The 25,781-nt window shown below is 41.1% G+C and overlaps 1 protein-coding gene across 1 annotated transcript in view; it reads right to left on the minus strand.

Moving 5' to 3' along the window:
* Window positions 1-25,781, minus strand: part of LOC136100192 (ALK tyrosine kinase receptor-like) — a 339,835-nt gene that overhangs the window by 166,339 nt on the left and 147,715 nt on the right. The window contains exon 5 of the mRNA XM_065835062.2: window positions 19,145-19,346. Coding sequence (XP_065691134.2) covers window positions 19,145-19,346 — 202 coding nt within the window. The remainder of the gene's footprint in view (window positions 1-19,144; window positions 19,347-25,781) is intronic.

Consider the following 25,781-nt stretch of genomic DNA (forward strand, 5'->3'; position numbering starts at 1 on the left):
AAACACTCTTTCTTCCTCCTGCCTTTTATATAAGCTAATGCAGAAACTGGAAATAGGACCCAGTTCTCCCTTCATTCAGTTTTCTGATCCTTAATGGAGCAAACATAGAACTAGGAACTTTGGTAGCAAGCGACCTTTGGAACAACTGTTGTCTCTAAGACAATTTATACACCCCGAAACTAACACACTACAAAAAATAATTTCTCTCTCACTTTCACACATATTTGAAGCCAAATTCCAAAGTGCAAGTACATATCAATAATTTCATTCAGAAATCAGAAGCTGGAAACTGAGGTGTGTGGTCAGAGCCAGCTAAACTCAGCTCAGAGAAGAGCTGGAGGGTGTTTCTTGGGAGCATAAAGGGAACAAAGTGGTGGACCACTTGGCTCTCCAGTCAGGGGAGGACAGTAGGTAAAGATGAAGAGACGACACTTCTTCCTCTAGGAAGGAGACTAGAGAAAGAAGGAGAAAAGTCATCATTTCAACAACACAAAAATAGCTTTCTGCTATCAGCATGTTCATACAGAAACTCTCAATGCTAATTGAAACTTCTTCTCCAAATGGTTGTGAAGACAACTGTGATCACCTGTGTAAGGTCATGAAATTAGTGTAAGAAAGGAATTAAAATAACCAGCTTTTCACACACAGATCCCTCCTGGATGGAGAGAGGGGAGTGGATGAAACGAAGCATTTCATTAATTCAAAATTTTTAGGCATGGTGGGAAAAATGCAGTTTGCACTTAGAGCACAGATACTGTTATTTGGTAATATTCAACTTCTACGACATGAGGTCTGTAGATCCAGTGTGGGAGACCACCTCTTACCAGATATATCCAGCAAGTCTCATTGGCACACAGGGATACCCTCTTCCATTTAAGCACAGTGTAAGTAAAGAGATTAATATATTCAGCCACTATTAGTGTAACCCAAACTACATGCCTAAGTCTATCAAGTATCCTATAACAAACTGGCTCATCATTCTGTGAAAGTATTAACTTAAATTTATAGGATAGAACTAATATATCCAGATCCATAAAATCTTAATTATGCTTACAGAAGAAATACTAACTGTATCTTTCATTGCTTTCCCTGTAACAGACAAAATTCTCCTTTGAAACAATAGTTGAATATGCAATAATAATTTGTAATGTGAAATATTGTTAATGTGTTTCCTCTGAGGGTCCCTTTTCTAGGACATAGCAGAAGATACTTTTATTGCTCAAGTTTTCATTACAGAAGTGGCATAGTACATATATATTTGGTCTCCCATATACCTTACTACAGAGTGTGACAAGCTACTGACGAGGCTTTTTTCCTGATTCCCTCCCCCTGCCCCCCCTTTTTTTCACTATCATAACTGCACTGATATTTAGATAGATTTACTTTGGAGCAAATAAATTGGAAGCTGTTTCCATTTCTCATTCTCATTCTGATTAATGAGCTGGAGGAACACTCTCTCCCTTCCTTCTCCTTCTGTCAATGAAAACATAAAGAGCTTATGCCTCTTCTACAACATTAAAAAATAACTCTAGAATTGCATTCCCTAGCAAATGGATGGGACTCGCATAATACTGATGGCTTTTGCAAAAGGGAATAAGGATCGGCAAAGCCACCCTCCAGCAGTCATTCCAGGATGAAGGTTGTAGGATGATACAGTACAGATTATTGAAACAGAGTCAAAACCAAACAAATAAAACCAGGAATATCACATACAGAAAGAAGCAAATATCAAACATAGCTCAGTAAGTACTGGGAGTAGCCCAGAAGCAAGACTAAAGTGGCTTTTGGCCTACACAAGCTGTGGAAAAAAAAAAAAATTATGGTGTTTGATGTCTCCAGTTTTCAGGAACACAAGGCTTTCCAATCAACAGGATAACTAAAACCACTGGCCTCACTGCCAACTTTTCTTCCTGACAAAGACAACCTGTGGATTTTCAATCTGCATAACTATTCTCAACAGAACAGGGAACTGCATAAAAAGACAGTCAATAAAGGCTATGTCTTTGTCCCCAAGAACATCTTGAACTTTCCAAGAGGATGTTTAAAATACTTTTCTGAGCTAAAATGGCATCAAAATCCATTCTACACTTAAATGTTAGGAAAAAAACCACAAACTCCAACCACTGTCACTAGAGCTGTCACAGACCAGGAACAGAAAACAAGATACTTCCTGATGCAGTAACCTGCAAAAGTTATTTCCAGGGCTTCCTGTGCCAGTACTGAACAGCTCCATTACAATGAATGTTGTCTGTAACACAAACTCTATGATCAGCCAGTAGATAATAACTGAGCACGACCACGGGATAAATTATTACAGAAGGCTACAAGCAAAAGTCATTAAGAAACAGTCAATACTGGGAAAAAGCAGTCACATCAGTCCTAGAAACAAAACAAGTTGGTAAAAGGCAACAAATACCAGATTTGAAATTTAGCAATTTGACAAACCATTTATTTTTCACTCAATAATTAATAAATTTTTCCTATACCAGAGTGATTTTTATCCACAAAGTAACTTTACTCTTAAGTCTGAGAAAACACGGGACCCTTCGGCTTTGCTATTACACTTCATTAAGTTCAAAACACCTAAACACTGTGTAAAGCAGCAGCACAGTTGCATTTTTAAAGCAAAATAGGAATGTTCATTCATCAGCATGTTTTGCTTTGCTTTACATAGCTGACTTGCGTTATTTCTCTCAGAGTCAGTTCATCGTTCAGTTGCACTCCCTTATGATGCCATAGTACTGGATGGCACAGTCATACACTGACACTCAAATGGTGTCGATATTCCTTGTATAAAGAGTTTTCCCATCAGCACTCATGATGATGGTTCTCATATCATGCAACTTCCATGGCATGCCACGTTGTGGCTGGAGGAGACATGCTTTCCCATTAGAGGGATAAAGAACGAACCCTGTGAAAAAGGACATAAAAACTTGGTTGTGCGTGAACTAACTAACTAATCTGCAAGAAGGGCCAGAAGGAGAATATAGGTAATTACAGGCCAGTCAGTCTGATCCCTGTGCCAGGCAAGGTCATGGAGCAGATCCTCCTGAGTGTCATCATGTAGCACATACGAGACAAACAAGTGACCAAGCCCAATCAACAGGGGTTTATGAAAGGCAAGTCCTGCTAGACCAACCTGATCTTCTTCTATGACAAGGCGACCCACATAGTGGATGAGGGAAAGGCTGTGCATGGTGTGTACTTAGACTTCAGTTAAAGCCTTTTACACTGTATCCCACAGTGTTCTCCTGGAGAAGCTGGCAGCTCATGACCTGGGTGGCTGCACTCTCCGATGGATCAGGAACTGGCTGGATGGCCGTGCCCAAAGAGTTGTGGTGAACAGAGCCAAATCCAGCTGGTGGCCGGTCACGAGTGGTGTTCCCCAGGGCTCAGGGTGGGACGGGGTAGGACAGGGTGGGCCTTACTGGAGGGAGATTTTTGGTTTGTTATATTTAGTTGGGTTTTTTTCTGTAAATATATACATTTATGTTTTTTCCGACCTGAGCTCTCTGTCTTTTTCTTGTATTTGCTGGATTGTGGTTGCTGCTTGCTCTGGGTTCCCGGGACTGGAGGCAGCTGGGGGTGCTGGCACGGCCACCTGGGGGCAGGGGGTCCCTGTGCACAGATAGGGTCCCACTTGCAGAGGTCAGGGCACTGGGCACCAGTGGGGTTCATGGGCTGCTGGAGAGTCATGTCCCCAACAGCAAAGCCGCCACCAGCAACAACTGAGCTCTGATGTGACCAAGCCCTGCATTGATGCTATCAAAGTACATAGAGAAGGACCCATGGGCAACGTGTCTGTTGGAGGTCACACAGTGGTCACGAAATGATTGAGTTTTGTATTCTTGGAGAAGTTAAAAGAGAGGTCAGCAGAACTGCTACTTTGGACTTGTGAAGGGCAGACTTTGACCCTTTCAGAAGCCTGGCTGGCAGAGTCCCTTGAGAGGCAGACCCGAAGGACAAAGGATTCCAGGAAGGATGGTCCCTCCTCAAGAACGTCATCTTTGAGGCGCAGGAGCAGGCTGTCCCCACGTGCCGAAAGGCGAGCTTGCGAGGAAAAAGACCCGCCTGGCCGAATACAGAGCTGCGGCTGGAAGTCGGGAATAAAAGGAGAATTTATAACCTCTGGAAGGAGAGGCAGGCCGCTCACGAGGAATACAAGAATGCTGCAAAGTTATGCAGGGAGAAAATCAGAAGGGTCGAAGCCCAACTAGAGCTGAGCCTGGCCACCGCTCCGAAAGGCAACACAAAATGTTTCTAGAAATAGATCAGCAACAAAAGGAGGGCTAAAGAGAATTTCCATCCCCTGATGCATGTGAGGGGAAACATAGTGACAGAAGATGAGGGAAAGGCTGAGGTACTAAATGCCTTCTTTGCCTCAGTCTTTAACAGTCAGAAGAGTTGTGTTTCAGGTACCCAGCCCCCTGAGCTGGAAGAAAGGGATGGAGAGCAGAACGAAGCTCCAATCATCCAAGGGGAAATGGTTAGCCACCTGATACGCCACTTAACACCCACAAGTCTATGGTGTCAGATGGGATACATCCAAGGGTGCTGAGGGAGCTGATGAAGGTGATCACTACGCCACTTTCCATTATCTATCAGCAATCCCTGTGTGATGCCCATCTACAAGAAGGGCTGGAAGGAGGATCCGGGGAATTACGGGCCAGTCAGTCTGACCCCTGTGCCAGGCAAGGTCACGGAGCAGATCCTCCTGAGTGCCATCACACGGCACATACAAGGCAAACAAGCCGTCAGGCCCAGCCAACACGGGTTTATGAAAGGCAGGTCTTGCTTGACCAACCTGATGACCTTCTATGACAAGGTGACCCACCTCGTAGACCAGGGAAAGCCTGTGGATGGTGGGTACTTAGACTTTGACACCGTATCCCACAGCATTCTCCTGGAGAAGCTGGCAGCTCATGACCTGGATGGCTGCACTCTCCGATGGATGAAGAACTGGCTGGATGGCCGGGCCCAAAGAGTTGCAGTGAACAGAGCCAAATCCAGCTGGTGGCCAGTCACGAGTGGTGTTCCCCAGGGCTCAGTATTGGGGACAGTTCTGTTTAATCTCTTTATCAGTGATCCAGACGAGGGGATTGAGTGTACCCTCAATAAGTTTGCAGATGACACCAAATTGGGTGGGAGTGTTGGTCTGCTGGAGGGTAGGAAGGCCATACAGAGGGATCTGGACTGGCTGGATTGTTGGGCTGAGGCCACTTGTATGAGGTTCAACAAGGACAAGTGCTGGGTCCTGCCCTTGGATCACAACAACCCCAGGCAGCGCTACAGGCTTGGGGAAGAGTGGCTGGAAAGCTGCCTGATCAATAAGGATCGGGGGTGTTGATTGACAGCAGCTGAACATGAGCCAGCAGTGTGCCCAGGTGGCCAAAAAGGCCAACAGCATCCTGGCTTGTATCAGGAATAGTGCAGTCAGCAGGAGTAGAGAAGTTATTGTCCCCCTCTTCTCAGCACTGCTGTGGCCCCACCTTTAACCCTGTGTTCAGTTTTGGGCCCCTCACTACAGGAAAGACATTGAGGTGCTGCAGAGCATTCAGAGAAGGGCAATGAAGCTGGTGAGGGGTCTGGAGCACAAGTCTGATGAGGAGCAGCTGAAGGAACTGGGGCTGTTCAGCCTGGAGAAAAGGAGGCTGAGGGGAGACCTTATCGCTGTCTGCAACTGCCTGAAAGGAGGTTGTAGCATGGAGGGTGTTGGGCTCTTCTCCCAGGTAACAAGCGATAGGATGAGAAGAAATGGCCTCAAGTTGTCCCAAGGGAGGTTTAGATTGGATATTAGGAAAAATTTCTCTACAGAAAGGGTTGTGAAGCACTGGAACAGGCTGCCCTGGAAAGTGGTTGAGTCACCACCCTGGGTGTGTTTAAAAGATTAGTAGATGAGGTTCTTAGGGACGTGGTTTAGTGCCAGACTTAGGTTATGGTTGGAATCAAGGATCTTAAGGGTGTCTTCACATCAAAATGATTCTATAAAGAAAACATCCACTGTAATCCTGGACAGATAGCTAAGAACTATTCAAGGTCAGTTCACAAAACCAATATTTCATCTAGGTCACTCTAAGGGAAAATACTTTTCCCATGATAAGTTCTGATTTCATGGAATATTCAATTTCTGGATAAAAGAAATTGTGTGATTGTTCTGAATTACTTCTGGCTTTTCAACTGGACACAACATGATTCACTCCCATTTTGTCCCCTCTGATACATCTCCGAGTCTCCATTATATATTAGGTGTTCTAATCTTTGCAAATGGCAGTTTCCTTCCTATGTGGAGTCCACCTTCAAAAGAAAGAGAGTGCTCGTTTTACTGATTTGCAACATCTCACCCAGAACATAGGTAAAGCAGAACATGTTCTGTGTTCTGGAGCTAGAATGTAGCCTTTCCATTGTGGTTAAGCCTGTGGCTCTCTCAGAAACGTAAACCTAATAAGACAAAAAGTCCCACCAACCACACAACACCAAAAGGCATACTATTCAAGTTGACTGCAGAGTCAAATAACTACAAAAAAAAGCCATCGAGATTTTGCAATTCTAATTTCTCTGCTCGTTGAAGCTTTCTACTTTCAGGTAATTAAAATGAGGCATCAAATGCACAAGAAATTGGGATTGGGTACTGACTAATTTGAGAAAGAAATGTTCACAATTCAGTTAGATGGACACGATTCAGACATCCGTGTCTTAGGAGTAGGTAGTATGAACACAATAAGGGGAGCTGGGAGGGAAATGGGGAAGAGAACATGGAAGGAGTACATGCATTGCCTGTTACCTGCAGGGTAGAAATGCATCTGCCATGTGCTGCTCATGATGAGGACTAAGGAGCAGATACAGAGGTAGGATTTTCCTAGCCTACAAACAATGCATTGCGCTTTTTTTCTCTTAACTTTGCCTCTACAAGTGTTTCTGCATTGCAATAAATGCAGAATCTAGATTTTTGTGTGTATGCTGAAATTTAGTGGATTAATACCTGCTCCTCAAACAGTGCCAGAGGTGAGGGAAACATCAGATTTATTTCTCTCCATTAAAACCTGCACTCTTCTACTAAAAATAATGTTGTAAATGCAATGCCACTCAGCCACACTCTGTTGAATATCAGCTTCACTAATGTTCTGCTAGAACATCTCTTTAACATTTGATTGTGCCCATCTGCGTAGTACCACCTACTTCAGCAGGGTCTTAATGTTCTTGAGAGTCCTTCAGATCACTTGATGAAAGTGCTTGCTTCATTTGCATGGCCCTTTCTGTGAAATTCACCTCCATGAGGCCAGTTTTCAAGCCTCTCACAACCTGATGTTCATGTCCTCTTGGCAGACATTTTTCCCCAGAAGTGGCAGCTGAATAGCCCAAGAGAAGGTGGGCAGCACTCACCCTGGGCTGCAGCGGGCAGCACCAGAACTGGGCACACAGAATAAGCTGCTCTGTGCCTCCCCCAGCCTTCAGACCAGAAAGGTGAAGAGAGATATGCTCAAGTCAAAGGCAAGCACGACAGGAGCAAGAGACAGGGAGTGAAGATGAAAGGAGAAATAGAAAGAGACCTGTTGAGGTGCTGGAAAGCCTGTTTAGAAGAAAAGTCTGGAAGACAAAACTAGAAGGGAAGAGTATGTTGAGACAGAGGGAGCAGGGAACAAGTGAACCCTTGGAATAACCAAGAAGAGATAAAAGAGCTGATGGAAAGACAGAAATTCTGTTGTCCAGGACAATACCACTCTCCCTGTTTTCAAATTATTATGGAAAGAAGTCAGTAAAATTAGATAGTATTTTTTTTCCTTTTGTAATAGAGTACTGGTGGCAAGAAATAAGTGAAAAGAAAGCAAGACATTCTTGAATAAAACATTCAAAAATTGATGGTGGTCTGATTGTTGATAACCATAGAAGTTGATGGTATCTCCCCTTGTTTGAGAGGAGCTGTTTTACTAGACACTGTCAGCTGCAACTGCCTTGATACTGGCAATCAAAATCCCCTATCTAAAATAGAAGTAGTAAGAGCAGAGTCAATTCCCTTTCAAATAGTCCAGATATGTGCCCCAGCCTTCACCTGGAGAAATTGCTGAAAGGAATGAAAGCAGCCCACATTTCCAGACAACTAACTGGCTTTAAAAAAAAAAAAAAAAGGAAATCAGCTTGTGTCAGATGTTATCTAGAGACCTCTTAGAAATGAGCCTCTGAATAGCTCATCTGGCATGAAATAATAACAAATTGCAATCATCATGGGTTTGATATGGGTCTGAATTGTCAAAAGCATTAGCCCGCACTTCCCACATCATGGCCTCCTGAAAGCCAGGCATTTAGAAAGGAAAGGAGCGAGGATGCAAAAACCAGTTACTAGAATTGAGAACACCGTCTCCATTCAAACTAAGACAATATCCAGATGGATGACCTCAGGTTTTTATTTTCTGGTGTGGTAGTACATTTAACTGGACACTTCTAGGATGTTTAGCATCCTAAAAATAATCAGATCACCCATTGCACTTAACGTACTGATAGCAAGATTCTAACTAAAGTCATCTTAACATCTCTGAGCAAGCACATTGCACAGGGTAAGTTTCTTCTACATTTTGTATTTTTCTACTGCTGAAGAAAATCAGATTGACTTCTTTATTAAAAAGTATTTCAATGTAAATATTTTGATAAAATCTTCCCGAGTGTCATTTTATCCTGTTATAAAGGCATCATAATAACTGGCCAGTGATCTGAATATGAGAAACAGCTGAGTTTGTCTCGTTTACTCTACTGCTTGTATTCCTTGCTAGATGAAGTGGAGTCATAAACACTTCATTGTCTCGTGAAAGATTTAGACTTGCGCCGATCTTCTGCAGTCCTGTCCTTAGGTAAAGTTCATCAAGGATGGCAGACGGTGCTGCTGATTCAAGTCCCAGATTAGAATAGCTTTGTTTTGTCAAAAGGAACTTGATTATGCATCTTTATGGACTCAATCCATCAGCATGAACACCAAGCCAGGGATGATCAGGAAAAGCTCCAGCTACATTCAGTAAACAAACTTTGCTGCTGCTATTTCCAACAGAAAATCATATTTAGTCAGCCTGATAGAAGAGGCAACAAATATCATAAGGTTACGGACTGACGTATAAAGAGCTGGCAACTGTACTCAGTGACTCAGAGAACTCAGTGTCCATAAAGAAAAACAGATGAACACAATCCTTGCAAAAGAGGTAGGGAAAAGGCAAGTATTTCCAAATGCGATGGGGAGGACTGTTCATTCCTGTATACAAGATACCAAAATGCTACTGTGCAAGCCATGAATGTTCATGGCTTCGCAACACTGATTCATTTTAAGAACAAGCATTATCCAGCAGTGTGTGGAAAAGCCTTCTGCCACAGTGCATTGGTCAAGAAATAAGCTGTATAAAGCCTTGTTCAAAGCAGATCTGACAACCCTGTCTGAAATCTGTACCTTTGGTGTTGACCCAAACCCATGTTTCTGCCAGACTAGCCTCTGACATTAATGGCTTGACATCGTCAGTACAAAAGAGCCCTTGAGACAGTACTTTGTTGTAGGAATATAATTGCTACTGTACCAGATGTGTGCCATAGAAAACCATAAAATTGCAAAGCAAAACAAGGTAGCTATTTGACAGAAAAATGACAGAAAAATGCTTTCAAGTATTAGCAATACTAGTTAACAAATACGGTACATGGGTTTTAAAGGACAATCTCTGCAAAGTGCTTCATACTGGTGTCCACACTCCAGTCCTCACTGTATTTCTGTGGAAAGCCTGTTCAGCACTTTCCTCAGTCACAGAAAAGAACCCCAAGCCTCCTCCTCTGCCACTACAGCAAGTATCAGAATCTAAATAGTTTCTTAGACTTCATTTCCTTCAGTTTTCAAGTTTGGAATTTATTGAGAATTAACTTGCAAATTCTTCTTCAATAAATCTTTGATTTCTTTTTAATACGCAGAAGTAAATTGTAAGTTAGTGTTACGTTTATCAGAGTTGTCTTTCTTCTTTCTTGAGTGGAAAACAGCTAACTGACCAGCACTTGAGAACAACGGGCACCATATTTTGTGAGGCAGCAATACAGACGGTGCTCTTGAAAGTGCAGGTGCAAAGTTGCCCTATGGGACTCGAACCTTGTGGTGCAAGTCACAAGATAATTTAAGAGCAAGACCTGAGACCCTGGCTTAGGAGGCAGGATCAACAGCATTAGCACTGCACTAACACTCTTAGCAGCTGTATGGGTTAAGGACATGATCTTTAAGTCTTGCAAGGTTATCAGCAGCTAGTTAATAATTTCTCTCTGAATTTGAAGGGAGGAATACTACCTTGTAAATCTTCTGTAATACTTACTATCACAAGGTAGATCTGCCTTGAATAAGAAGATTCTTAATCATCAGCAGAGAAAGCCCCGAGGAAATTGCGCACAACGACAAAACCACACTCCAAGGTGGGGCAGCCACACAGGAGGCTGCACAGAACTCAGAAGGAGGTTTTTAAGGTCATAAATAAGTAGGATATACAAAAAGTAATTATACCTCAGGCTAGCTATAAAACTTTGCCAACAGCAGAACAACAGAGAGCTTAGCAATAGGGGAGCAGAAAAATAGCTAGAAACAAGGCTGGCAATATTAATTAGATGTGTTGCCTAGTCTCTGGAAACAAATGTTGGAAGCATTTTGGTGGTGGGAAAGCATACTTCGAAGCTACGCAGCAAAGGATCCTAAAGAGACTGCTTGTAATTCTGTGTAGCAGAAGGGATACCTAAACAAAGAAAAGAAAGATAACAAAATGAAGTGTGTGCATGTGCTTGGGAAGAGGAGGCCGGGTCTTGAGTGTATATGTGCCAGACTGCTGCTTGTTCAGGTTTTAAGTAAATGGAATTCATTCTGGCATGTCTGCACTGATAGGAAGAGCAACATGGGCCAGCATCAACATGGGGCTGTACAGATTGCTTTGGGCTGACTTTTAAAAATCGAAGTAAAAGCCTCAGGTAGAGAGGAAAACAAGAAATGTTTAAAACAAGGTCTGAAGAAGGGGAAGGGAAAAACAGCCCAGAGTTTGGAAAGTGAGAATAGCATAACAACCAGAAAAGAGGAACCTGCAAATAATTCTGAAGGGTACAATGTATAAAAGTTTAAGATGACAGATTTTTGTGCCCATGATTTGGACAGTATAAAATCAGTTTGCTTAGAGTGCTCTGAAGAAATTCTTTCAGCCACACAAGAAATAATCTCTATTAAGGAATCTTTGGTTTCAAACCAACAAATAAGCAAACCAGCCACTTTCAAGGGTGCCCCAACTCTGTTACTGTGGTCAGTTTGGCATCATTTCTACAGGACCAGATGTGGCAGCCGCTGGGGTTTCATGCACAGAAGCAGCTCCCAGAGCCCAAGGAGGTCACCAACAGATGCTGCCATTATTTGGGACGCCACAAGGATCCCTGTGCTGATGCACAAGAGGCATCCAGCTCACCACCTCAGCCCTTCTCTACTACAGCATTACATGAAAGCAGCAGAAAAGGCTGCCCCACTAGGTATCTGAAAAACTGAACTCTTATGCTGAAAAGTTTATTTTTCTGCTACGGTTTTGTTCTCTACACATTAAGTAATTTGTTTCTGTACTAAGCCAACTTTTGAAATGTTTGACAAAAATATTCCTCATCTGCTACTTTTATTTCAACTTTAAAATGGCTTTTTTTCCCCTGTCCTTCTTTTTAATTTTAAGTAAACTACTACTTACGGCTTTCCTGTTTACATCTGAATCTGGCAATCATCAATAAAGGGCAGTACTGACACCTAATAACTGTCTGATAACACGTATTAGAAGACAATAAAGAGCACTTGCCTTCCCACCCCCACTGCCTCAAACTGATTTCCAATCAGTTTGATTTGGACTATAATCAACTGCTGAAAAAAAAAAGAAAAAAATTGTAATTACTCATTACTGACTTATGTTGGTTGGCTTTAGTTGGTTCAAGAGGTCATACAATACTGCTGTTTCACAATATGATGCGCCATAACAGTGAATAGCAATCAAAACTTAGTTTCTGGTAAAATTAATATATCATTCTTTCTAATAAATAGTTCTCTGTGATATACATGTCTGTAAGAGGAAATAAAGTGCTATAGTCCGATCTCAATTGACAATACAGTAAATCCTTCTGGAGCAGTTTGAAGCTACTGCTTTGTTGTACTTGAGGGTTACATGCAAAAATAAGGAATGCTCTAAAGCAAACCAATGCTGCAGAAAATCTACAAAAAGGATCCCAGTTTATATCAAAAGATAATACCACACTTCATCAGCAGCAAAACCACTAAGAAGTCTAAAGCAGAAGTGTACAGACATGTACCTCCCTCTAGGGCTAAAGTGACAACTTAATCTACATAATCTAGTGCTCAAGTGGAAGACATTTGTATGTCAGTTTCATACCATTTCATAAAGCTTTGAAGGGCTCCATTTCACCTGAAAGGCTTTGATTTAAACCTCCTCATCCACCAAAAATAAATCAGAAATTAACTCCTAAAGATGCCAAAACCAACAGAGTTAAAGCTTTCTTCAGATCTAGACCTGAGATACTGAAAAAAACAAGTTTTTATTAGGTGGAGATGGAAAATTTCTTTTCACATACATGCATCTGTTGTGAAAAGGACAGTGACATTTCAAAGGGGAAGGGGCAAAAGAGACACGAACATCTGTTTCTTTTTCCTTTTATTTCTTTGCATTTAAGTTGACAGACTGAAAGAGACTAGAAGTTGGCTAATGGACAACAGCACAGGAAAAGTTTAAGTGGTAATTTTCTGTCTAGAACAACTGAAGTTTCCTCTCTAAAGCGAAGCATTAGTGGTGCCTGGCCACCAAGGTGGGAGAGCTTGGTTTCTAATGAATCCATAAATCCCAATTATCTTCCCAGACTACCTGAATTTCTCAAATATATATTTCAGACTGAATAACGTAAACTCCTGATTTAGAATTCTCTGAAAGTAAAATATGCTGTATATTTTTTCAGATATACTTTGATGCCTAAAAATTAGTTGAAGTGTGCCAAATACACGAACTTTGGTCCCTGTTCTTATGTTGTAGTTCAGACATTCGCATTAAAAAGGCTTGAAATTAGTAAAGCATTTTTTTTCAAGGAGAAGGAAAAAAAAATCTACAAAAAAGCCAAGCAAATTCATATTACCACTAACCTGAGAAAGGTACTTTTAAGGTTAAAAGGTTCCAAGCAAGTAAATTTCTTTTACTAAGCCCATGGTCTTTGAGACAGACTAGTGAAGCTATTGAAAAGAAAGAAAAAATCTAATTTAAAAAAAAAAAAAAAAGAACAAGAAAAGGAACAACACTAGTACAAGAAATAACCTTCAAACTTCAAGCCCCAAGGTCAAATGTGACAGATGCTAGTGATTCCTTCATTTATTTTTCTTGACATCTATCAATGCAATCAATCTCGAGTGAAGTTGTAGATGCCAGAAAGGGAATAGCCTATCATGATTTGTAGCAACCTTCAAAAACAAGTGCTCTTTCTCTGTTGGAAGTGCTCTGTACAGAAATATGTACGTGTACTGAAGTACTGGCTATACTGAGCAGTAGGATTTCATGGCTTATTTGTTTATGCATGCATGTTCAGATCTCAAGTTCTATTTAGGAGACGCCTTCTACTTCACATATTTACACAACTTTTTAGATTAATCCCGAGTTTAGTTAAGCCTCAAGACTAGTCTAGAGGTTCTACTCGCAGCTCAAGAAATCACATATGGCTTGCAAAGTCACTTTTAGTGGTTTGTATACGTATGCTCACTAAAAGTAAAGATGTATAGTTCAGTACCAACAATTCTGTGCAGGGATTCTACAGTCCACATCCCCTAAGTGTCAGGTGACAAATCATGTTGATCTGTCAGTGACAAAGCCTCAACCTCCCTTTGCCTCTAAAGTGTTGCAAGGATTTGTAGGAAGATACGAAGTCCTACTAAGATAAAGCAGCTACAATCTAACATGACAGAAGAAAATATCTGAGAGAAACTACCCTGCTCTTCTCTATAGAGAAGCAGCAGCCACACAACAGAACAGGCCATGTGCCCATGTGGGATAGATATCAGAAGTTAATCCAGTAGTTCAAATCTCATCTTCTGAATCTACACCTAAACAAGACTGGCACGCTGGTATTGCTGCTGAAGTAGCTGATCTGAGGATCTTCCCTACCTCCCCTCTTCAGGGAGGCTGTGATTACCTTCAGTCATGTGAACAGGATTAAGATTCACTTGTTACATTATTTTTTGGGTCAAGAACATCATTATGGAATTAGTGATGAGGAAGGTCTGCAATGAAAGACCAAATTGAAGTTATGCTGTCATTTGCTATGGGCTCATTAAAAAGATTGGTTAGCGACCAGTGACAGAACCTGAAGAAATGGCAGGAAAATGTGCCAGGGGAGGTTTAGGTTGGACATTAGGAAAAGGTTCTTCCCCCAGAGGGTGCTGGAGCACTGGAACAGGCTCCCCAGGGAGGTGTCACGGCCCCAAGCCTGACAGTGTTCAAGAAGAGACTGGACAACACCCTCAGACACATGGTGTGAACTGTGGGGTTGTCATATACAGGGACAGGAGTTGGACTTGATGATCCTTGTGGTTCCCTTCCAACTCAGGACATTCTATGATTCTATACATACTACATAAAACTGCAACTTACCATCAATAGTGCAGGTAGAGCTTCAAAATAATAACGGTAACTAAAATGAACAATGAACAATACTTCTCCAAAATACACAGATTAAAAGAAAAAAAAAATTCAATCCTGTAGTATTATACAAATTCTGACCTTGTTGACAAGTTATCCTTTGTGTTTTCCCCACTCTACTAAGCACATTTGCAATCTTACTAGCTTTATAATTATAAATTTAACAGATGGGTAAACATATTAGAGCTGAAATTAAATCAGTGGCCACAGCAACAGTCTCACAAGCACCCAAAAATCAACATTCAAATTGTGGAAGTACCTCTGTGTTGCTAAATAACCGATATGCCACATAAATACACTTGCTGCCTCCTCACCTCCAGTAACACAAAAAAGGAAGCCCATTAAATAGCAGCAAGAAAGGATTTTATATGGCACCATGGGAGCAGAAAAACAGTGAAAGATAGTACCCACATAGAGTGGCATTTGGCGTAAATCAGAAAGTGCTGTGCTCCATGCAGGAGTTCTAACAACTCTTTCACTATTATAAAGGTTCGATAGCACTGCACTGATTCTCTCCCTGTGTCATTTGCAGGGGCTTGTAAAACACAACAGAATTGCAAGAGATGACAGAAGAGACTAATCATATAAAAAACACATCCACAAAGTCAGATCATCTAGAAACTCTGTCATGCAACAAATCTAATTCTAACAAAATATAGTAATGCTGTTCCCCATAGACAAGTCCTTCTAATTGCTTAGGAGCTCTACTAGAGAAAGTCCAACAAAAGGTGTTCCAAAACCCAAAGATTAAATACAGAGCAAGATCTTTCTGCTCTTTAAAAATAGTAACAAAGTACACAATTCTGTTGAACTGGTGAGCAAGGACACAGTTATTCTGAGTGGTAAGCACCGTTGCAAATATTATCACAGTATCACAGTATGTTTGGGATTGGAAGGGACCTCAAAAGATCATCCAGTCCAATCCCCCTGCTGGAGCAGAAACACCTAGGTGAGGTCGCACAGGAATGAGTCCAGGCGGGTTTTGAATGTCTCCAGGGAAGGAGACTCCACAACCTCCCTGGGTAGCCTGTTCCAGTGCTCTGTCACCCTCACTGAGAAGAATTTCTTTCTCAAATTTAAGTGGAACCTCTTGTGTTCCAGCTTGATCCCATTGTCCCTTGTCCTATCATTGTTTGCCACTGAGAAGAGCCTGACTCCATCCTTGATCCTGACCCATACACTCTCAACTCGTTCCTCATCCGCTCCTGGGCGTGTATAAAAGTTATTATTGTATTTGGCAAAGTTTCTGTAAAATGCAAAACAAGCATCCCTTCACCGGCCACTGGTGTTTCAGTGCTCAGGAACCACTTGTAGCTGTCACTTCTGGCATGTGCTTCCTGATGTCTGTTCCATCTGCCTTGTCCCACTGTTATGTAATGTGTCTCACCTCAGCCAGCTTTCTTCCTACACACAATGCATCAGCTGCAGTGAAATATCGCAAGTAAGAAAATCAAACAGATATGCATCTTCTACACAACAACTTCTGTAACGACTATGGTTCATTATGGATTTGGAATGACTCTCTTCCACAGGCTTGAGCTACTTTTTTCTAGAGAGAATGTGACCAGAGGAGCAAAGAGAACATCCCTAGTTCTGCCTTCGAGTCTTAATACGCACTGAATATCCATTAAATCACACCTGGTATTTTGCACACAAAGTCAATACGATTGAACCCTCATAACAAATAAACATTGGGTGCTATGCTGCCTCTGCCTGCCTAATAAAATTTCATAGCTTTATATATATTTTACTTAAAATCAGCCGTAAGTGCTGTTAACCGAAACCTTTGTTTGCCTGGTTTCACCCTGAATGTAATAGTAACACCTGACAGCATATACTTTTTCCTCTTGTAAATGTAGGTGAACTGTGAAGACCTTGTAATAGACTAGTATATGTAGTCCAGGTTATGCGGTTTAAAAAGAAAGGGAAAAATAAAAAGGCTGAAAAGATACTGACACTGTGCATAGTTCAAGATATGAGAAAATCCACCCTGGAATTAATTTATTGCTTTACCACCCTTCACACACATTTGTTTCAATAAAACATACGCTTCCTGGTCTGAGTCTCATGTTATACAATGGCTTGGGCTCACTACTGCACATACAAGCCACTGAGAACTACGCACACTTTACAACTCGTTTACAAAACAAGATAGAATGCACACAGAATCCAAGACACGGCATCTGTGAAACTTTAAGGTGTTCTTATTTGTAGCACAGGCTCATCACTGAGGAATTCAATTACCTTGTGCCTAGAGTGAAAATCCTTATAAAATTTAGAAATCATTTGGTTATAGCATGGTCAAAGAATTCATTACAAAACAATACAATTCTTTGCAACTTCCAAGACAAAATAAAATATTAAACAGAACAGATTTCCACTGTAGGATTGCTAGTTCATTTAAGAACTTTATTGAATTATTCTTGACTTCCAATCAGCTATTCTTGATTCCTTTTCAAAGAGAAGATTTTTAGAAAAGTGAGATTTGCATGTTTGTTATCAGAACTGGGATAATCGGCTATTATCGCCACAAACAAAGGCCAGAGGAGCACTCAAATTCTGGAATGAAGGTTCAGAGTAAATGACAACAAACTTCTACCCTATCATGCGGCTGTAGTCTATGGGTAGACATTTAACTACCCCTGTGGGACGTTTATGCAGGTTCAAGATCAGAGCCTTTCTGCACTGCTGAGAGGGGGGAAGAGCTACTGCCTCTCACAGTGAAGAGACAAGACCAGAGGGAAAAGAATGAACCAGCCAGTTGCTCCAACCGCAAAGTTTTACAGCACACAGAGTACCAAGGAGCCAGCTGTACAAAACCAGGAAAACCACAGGCACGTCCTTACTAAACTGTGCACCATGGAAATGCAGTTCGGGAGCAAGCTACACTTCTTGCAAATGTATAGGGTAGCGAAGCTATAACTAAATGCACTTACTTTGAAAGCACAGACCCTCTTTACTGTGGTGACATTCTCCATCTGCCATCTGCAATGTACAGCTGAGTAGTCCGGATCATCTCAAGCAGATGGCAAAGGCAGGCATCTGTTTTCATATTTAGCATGATCCCTCCCTCTCCTTCAAGGCTCCTTACATTTGGCACTTTCCTGTGCTTCCTGGTGAGTTCTGCCTGCTCACAGATCCAAGGCAGAGCTGCTCCACGTAGCACAGCAAGGCATTTTACACACAGCAGTATTCCCTGCAAGCGCCACGGCACAGGGGCATTGCCAACGCAGGAGACACTTTGCACAAAGCATGTTTATTGGCTGTGACATAGAGCACAGCGTTTGCAAAGAGCTACAGAAGAAGACAGCTGCTGCAGCTCCCCTAATTACCTTTCCCCAGACATCAACAGTAATTTACAATTTGGATGATGTTACTGGAACTAAGTATGATCTAGATCGACACACAGATCTCCTCCTCACTTTTACAGGCCATGTGTTCTATGAGAATTACAACTATTCAAACTGTTGCTGTGAGTTTGGTTATCTCCTGTGAGGTTTTTTATTATGCATTCTCCTTTTGCTACTGGAAACTACTGAATTTGCTATAGAGTCTAATCAGATAATCATACCTTGTTACAAGCACAAGCCAGCAGGACTTGCTATTAGAAACTCTCTAATCTATCACATCAAAACAAAGAATATTTGCGATGCTTATAAAAAATTGCACTTCTTAACACACATTTCACAGCAGAAGTAAAAAACAAAATAAAAACCCCATTATATAGAACAGGTAGAACATTAGCCTCACATATATCCAAATTCAATTCTATGTTACTCCACTACTATAGCATTTTGAAATATTTACATTGTTTAGCTCCTGCTGTTCTGCTGCTAACCAAAATTTAAAAGAACACACAGGAAGTCTGATGAAGACATCATCAACATTTACAATTAACTGCACAAAGAGGATAAAACATTTCCAACAGTTGCACTCTCGGAAGACCAAAAGCTTTCCTTCTCTGTCAATAGCTCTGAACTGCTTTATTGACAAGAGACATCATTTAAAAAACACAAATGCAAGACAGAACTCAAAATGTATGTAGACACATGAAACTGCAAAGACTCAGTAGATATTCTAAGCCAAATAGTATACTTGGGTAAAGAAGTAGTAAAAAGAAAACGGAACAAATTAGACTGAAAAGCTTTAAACTTAGGATGAGTATCTGCACTAGGTCTGTTCTTGTAACCACTGAGAATCAAGATGTCAACTTAGAGGCTCACTGTTATATGGATCCAGTAGTTTGCTGATGCTTTCTATAATAAAATAAGCATCAATCTCCAGCTTCTACAATAATTTAGACCCATGCAAGACAACTGTCTACTTGGGGTGGTGTCCTGCTCCTTCCAGTAGTTGTGCAGCATACATTTTGTGGCTGTATCTCTACACAATTGTGTGATTTTTCTCAATTCAAGCTGTGAGTCAAATGAGAGGATGAGACTTACCCATGTTTCTCTGGACTTTCCACTGATAAGATTTCACCACTGCTTTCGTCAATGGGAAGGACACGAGCAATATACTCTCCGCTCTGCTGGTAAAACTTATAAACAGCCACTTGAACTACGCATTGGTCACTGCTGCTTCTCAGCCAAGGGCTCAGGATGACGGGGCTTGGCCTCTCCGATGCATTGAGAAACAGAAACGAACCTGGAACAGATGAGGCAACAAGAAAGCTTTAAGAACAAAAAACCCCAAAAGCCTCACAGAGTCCAAATGAACACTTGTAATTTTTATGCTGCAGCTCACACTGCAGCCCTTCCAAAACTCCCAAAGATTAACTTTGGCAACTAGTTTGGAAAGTTTGTCCATTTTGTATTAAACCCATTAAAATCTTCCTGGGCAGGCAACATTTCAGCTCATCTTTGGATGGCCCAAAACAAAAATTACATTTAAATCTAAGTTACACAAGAAAAAGCATAAAGTGGAAAAAGCTGTAAATATTAAGGGCAGGAAAAATAACAAACAGTAACATCAAAATTCAATCAATCAAGAGACTTCCAAAGTTAAGCCCAGGCAGGTGATCAAGGAGTTTTAGGTTTAGAACCTTACTTTCATGTACCTATTCTTCTTGAACTTCATCCCCATTTCTGTAACCTCTCAGGTGTGGTCCAGACCCAAATATTATGGCCTTGATTCAGTGGCATCCTGATTTCACAGCTCTGAGATATATATATTTTGTTTTTAATAATACTTTTTATCTATTTGTCTCACCCAAATAAAGAACACAAATTCAACAGCTTTACTTTTGCTCTTCTATAAACAGAAGAGTGCAGCATTTTTAAGTCATTAGAGTGAGAATAAAGGCTTGACAATTTTATGTCTTCAGTAATTCATTCTAATGTATTAATTTTATATGCAGCTAATCCACATTAAACATTTCATTATTATCCAGTACATTGACTCCCTTGGCCTAATTCTATTTCAATATAATCTGAGGCTTATCCAGTGGGAGGTAATGTATTTTCATCACACTGTTCCTCATTTTAGGTAAGTCAAATTACCCCCTTTTGGCAGCTCACCAATTTACCAGTTTGCCCACAGAGCAAGCACACTGGGGTGTGTAGTTGGTAAATGAAAGGGGCAGTTAGGTAAATTAAAGGGACCAACCCTTGAAGCAAGAAAAAATGTGATATTCCACAGGTTCTAGCAAGACTGGTCAAATAATCGAGACAACGAGATTTCATTTCCTGGAGCATCCGTTAATAAAGCATGTCCGTTAATACTTGCAGATCTGATGAACAGTTTAATTTCATAGAGAGAGAAACTAAAGCTCAACAGGGCTCTAATTTAAACCTCTTTTTAAGTGTGCATGAATTTTAGCAGGAGCAGCAGCTTGGTTTTGAAAATACCGAGGCTGAATCTTCAGAAGAATGATGTTCCGCTTCACTGAGCATGGCTCAGCTGAGATCCAGGCTGTCTAAGACATCCTGTGGACGAGCCACGAATGGACCCTGCTCATCTCCACCTCGGTGTCTAGGCTGTAGACCACAAGGTGCAAATGAGCCTCTCTGAGCTGCTGTGGTACCTCACCTCATCCTAAAATGGATCTGGTGAATTGTCCTTTGGTGGTCTCCATCTCTCCCCACTGAACTGAGGGTCAAGAGCTCACATTTGAATATCCCACTGCCAAACGCCAGTTTAAAACAGAGGAATTGCACTTGTGCTCACAGATGTTTCCTTTTGAAAGAGTCTGATTTGGCAATTCATTGCAGGTCACACACAGGGGAATAATGGAAGGGCTGAATATGAAACCTGGATTCCTGCCAACCACCACGTTTCTCTCTCATACACACATTTATCGTAAGCAACATTTTTGACATACTTGTCAAAAACAGCATTCTTGACATTGGCATCACATTATTGACACATCCATAACTAGAAAACATTTGTACTGAAAGAAACACACAGAAATACATAACATACAGCCTGCTCAGATGTTGAAGTTTGTAAACAGAGAGGAGCGAAAAGTAGTCACGGCATTTTTTTAATATTAATATGTGAAATAATAGCCTTTAATCCAGTTATTAGAGGAATGGTTTGATGACTTTATACAAACTCTGTTTTTATCACGGTTATATATACACAGTATTTTTACTGGTCAGTAAAACAAAAACCCAGTACCATCCTTCCCTGTCTCTCCCTTTTGTTACAAACAAAGAGAATTAGAGCACTAAATCTTGTGCCTTTAATTGTACTATCCCCATAAGAACACTGAAATTTGTGACATGAAAGGGAGCAAAGAGACTTCTGTTGATGGCAGAAAGACACTAAGCGTTCCAATAATTGCTGATGGTAACTTGCCAGGTCCAAGAGCCATTTGCTCATCTTACTGCCTTGCAACAGGGAGTCAGATTTTTAAAATTACAGACAAATAAAGGCATCTCTCATTCCTTTGTTTCTTGCAGTGATTCTAAAAAACACAGCTTCCAAGAACAGACTCTCTTACACCCTGACTTGGGGCCAGGTTTGAAATATCAGTGAAGTCTAGTAGTAGACAAGGCTACCTGCTACGTCAAGTGTGTGAGATAGTCACCAACCTCCTTTGTTTTGGCTTTTATATTTCCACTCTCTGTTTATAGGGCTCATACTTTGCAATTGTGGCTTATTACCCATCACACGGCCAGTTCTACCTACCAAATTATATTGCTAAAAGGAACACAACTTTGCCACGGTGGCGGCTACCCTGGCAGACGCTCCACAGATGCTGGAACAGTCCCACACTCTGCTCCTGGGAAGTGGTGTCTAGAAAATCACTGTGAAGGACATGGCTATTACGCTGTGTTGGCCCCACCACCGGTATGCAGTCTTGTCAGAAATGTACTCCTGGTGCATACTTTTAGGGAGATCACATACCTGGGCAAATGCTAGAGCCATGACAGATACTAAAAAAAATTATTAAAAAAAAGGAGAGAATAAACATAACTTTCTTCTTGCTTTTGAAAGCTTCGTCATGTTGTTGGTGATGTCCCTGTCTGCTGTGGTGTTCTCTTTTTGCTCTTATTGCTCATCTAGTCCATAAGTGCTAAGGAAAGAACTATCCAAGCTGCATTTGACTCTGGTGTCACTGGAACCATTTCCAAAGTTGAAATGAGGGGTACTTGCTATGAAACCACAGAGAAAGTGTGAAGGCTTATCACACAGTGGAGTTTGAAGATTCCTGTTAACACACTATGATTTAGAACTGCTTATTACAGAGCAGACTGGTGAGTTCCTGTAGTAACCAGGCCTGATACCTCTCGTGTACATTAACATCGCACACACTCTTTTCCACATAAGTAACAGACTCAAAACACCAATTCAAACCCAATGTCATGAATTTGCTGTCTCCAGAGCATACACAACATGTCTGTCAGTCAACTGCATACACACACATACACAAAGACAACAATGTGCTGACAGAGGCCTAAATCCTCTTTCGTTCAAGCTGACGGGACTTACGCTACTGAAATTAATGGTGACAAACCCCACAAAGGAGCAATTAAGGTGTCTGAAGTGAGGAATGATACATTTTGAACATAAATCCTTGTAATTCTCCCTTCCCTCAAAGGCACGGTCTCTCAGTCACTGCTCGCCACTGTTTCATGTGAGGGCCTCCCACGGGGTCAGTCTGAGCACCATTTCCAGGATCAGGTTAGAGACCGCTACTTAGGAAGAGTTAAAAGACCACATGGAGATCGATTCCCCATCCATGCAAGGGACAGAAGAATATTCTGTTTTGCATCAGTGGACTTTCTGGGCAAAATTAGAAGCTACATGCTCACTTGTATTCCCCTCTGGCAGGAGAGGATCTGTGTGGCACACTCTGAGATCATTGTGCAGACCCAGAAGATTCTAAGGTTCCAGCTATAATTTCCTTGCTCTTATTTTCTCCTATTAGCTCAAAGCTCTAATAAGGCTCTTGGGATCTTCCCAAGTGACTAGCTAGAAAAAGCACTGTAGCTTCAAACAGACTTATGCTGCTATTTAGTTATTGAGGGATATAAACCAAAATGAAAGGCCCCTTCGTGGCTCATGCTGCCATGTTCTACTGCTCAGGACTTTGAAGGGTCTATTCCTTTTTCAGAAAGATGTTCACCAATGAGTCACTTCAGGAGTCTTCCACTACAGGTTTTAAATTGGACTCTGGCTGCACAGTGCAATGCTGATATTAAAGAGATACAGTTAAAATAATCACATTGTAACTAGATATACAGCCACAGACCCAGGCACTTAGCACTTTCCAGGTCCCAATCTCATCACCATGCAGAAGCATGTGGTTGCAGCATTCAGTATTTTTGCACCAAATACAGCTTTGTTTGCCTTATGTGACAGAATCCCCACTAGCTGATATTGTTCTGTGATGTTTCAGGACTGCTGGTCTTAATGAAAATACTTTATTTTCCACATTCCCCCTAAATGCTCACAAACTGTGGGGAAAGCCTATCAGTAGTACTCAGCTTCTAATAATATTTTTCCATACTTTATTGATAGCTGCAGTCATAACACACTGGCTTTATTCATCACCACGTGTTTTGTCTGATAACATCTCTGGCAACTTGCTGTCACTTCAGACAAACACAAGTGAAAAGATATTTATGCTTAAGCACAGGGAATTATTGAAGTTGACATAAAAGGAATATTACAAGACAAATTAATATACCCTGCACGAAAAATTGCTGTTAATTCTTTGGAAGCTTGTTTACAACATTTTAACATTTGTGTCATAAAAAAGGGAAGGATGGCTTATCAACTAGTAGCAAGGTGTTTTTGAGATGATGAAGACAGCTTCAAGTTGCTCCATTCAGGATTAATGAGGTAACAGGGGTATCTGTAAACAAGAAAACTGATGCTGATGTACTAAGCATGTATAGATACACTATGAATAAAGCACCTGTCCAAAAAAGTCTTCAAATGAAGGGGTATAGACTGATAAGACTATAACTCAAAACCACACCAGCATCGAAGCCGGTTCCTACAATCTCTGGCCTGACATCCTTGTCTGATATAAATGCACAAAACATCCTAAACTCATGCCACTGAACGCTGAGACAACTCTGACATTTTCAAAAGACAGACACCCCACTCAGCCCTAGGAACATGGGAAACTACATATCCTAATGCCAGCCCCTTTAAAAGCGGGCCATTTGACAGCTGCCCAATGGTCTGGATGCCCCCTGCTCGTACCCTAAATCCTTCCCCCTCAGTCTCAGGGTAAACCCAGTACAGAGCCAGGGCAGGTTCTGCTCAACAGCCTCATGATGCTCAGTGAGGTCAGAGCACCCCATTGCATCCTCTGACCTTTCTGAGGCAGCAGCCTGGGAAAAGTGGCTGCAGCCCAAAATGACGGCAGTCTGAGAAGTTACAATGGAAAATAAGGTTCTCCAGGAAAGTCTTTACTGCAGAAAACAGCAACCAGCTCTTCTGGGACAAACATGTGGAGACAACTCCTCTCAACTTCTACCTGAGGCCCAGGATTTCCAGCATGCCATGTGCTTGTATATCCGATGTCAAACAATCAAATAAGATCCTAAAGACATGACACCAAACTGGACAATGGGACACAAAAAGTAGTTACAAAAGTGGCATACATTAGAATTCATGACAAGGGAAGTTCACGTTATTTGAAAATAATATTTAGCATCACACCCAAGCCAGTAATACACACAAAGCAGACATCCTGATACAAATTAAAGTGTCCCCATGCCAATTCAAGCAGATTTCTTCCTTAACAATACAAAGACCACAGTTTTTTACTTTCATTTACCTTCTTGAAAAGCAAGGCTCAAAACACAGCTAGGCTGACTTAATCTGATCACAGTTATAAAGCAGCAATTTAACAATCCTTTGCAAAACTGATAGATTTTTATTCTGAACATAAACTCCATCTTCCTACTAAAAGGATTTTATTAGCTTTCACATACAAGTTCAATACTCTACCAGATTAAATTAGAGCTGTAAAAACTATTAACAGTCAATGTCTGTTAGAGACCGTACAGTAGAAAAAAAAAAAAAATAAATCAAGTTTTATGGTCTTTGGACTGGAAGGAATGTTTCCACTAGTATCACAAAACATCCCACAGAGTTGGTCTTTAGATTCTTTATTTACACTCAACTTCAAAATTAACTATACAACCAAAACTCTCATAGCAGGAGCTCAGTAGTTGGTAAAAGCCATGGAAGAACTGGGCACTACCTGAGTGACAACATTAAGAAAAAATACTGTTACATTTTTCTAGGCTTATTTGTACCGATTTTCTAATTGCCTCATCAAGGCTCCAAAATATGCTGAACACTAAGAACGTGAATAGTCTCCAGTGCTGAGTGCAATGTGACTACATAAGCACCAGCAGATTTGCAAGGAGCTATACTTGCATCTGACTTAAAATTCATGAAGGTAACAGCCTTTGAATTATTACAAAATTTGGAGCTGAACAATTCTTAACAATCTAATTATGGTAATTGGATGATATCTTACCTCTTTTGAAGTCGATCAGAGTTCTTGCTATTAGCTTAAAGAGAACCAGGATTTCACTTCTAATACCTAGCAGGTATGCGATCACATTTCTCTAAATGATGCAAGGGCAATTCAGAAACGCTAATGAA

Source organism: Patagioenas fasciata, chromosome 3 (genome assembly GCF_037038585.1).
Source record: "Patagioenas fasciata isolate bPatFas1 chromosome 3, bPatFas1.hap1, whole genome shotgun sequence".
Classification (NCBI taxonomy): Eukaryota; Metazoa; Chordata; class Aves; order Columbiformes; family Columbidae; genus Patagioenas; species Patagioenas fasciata.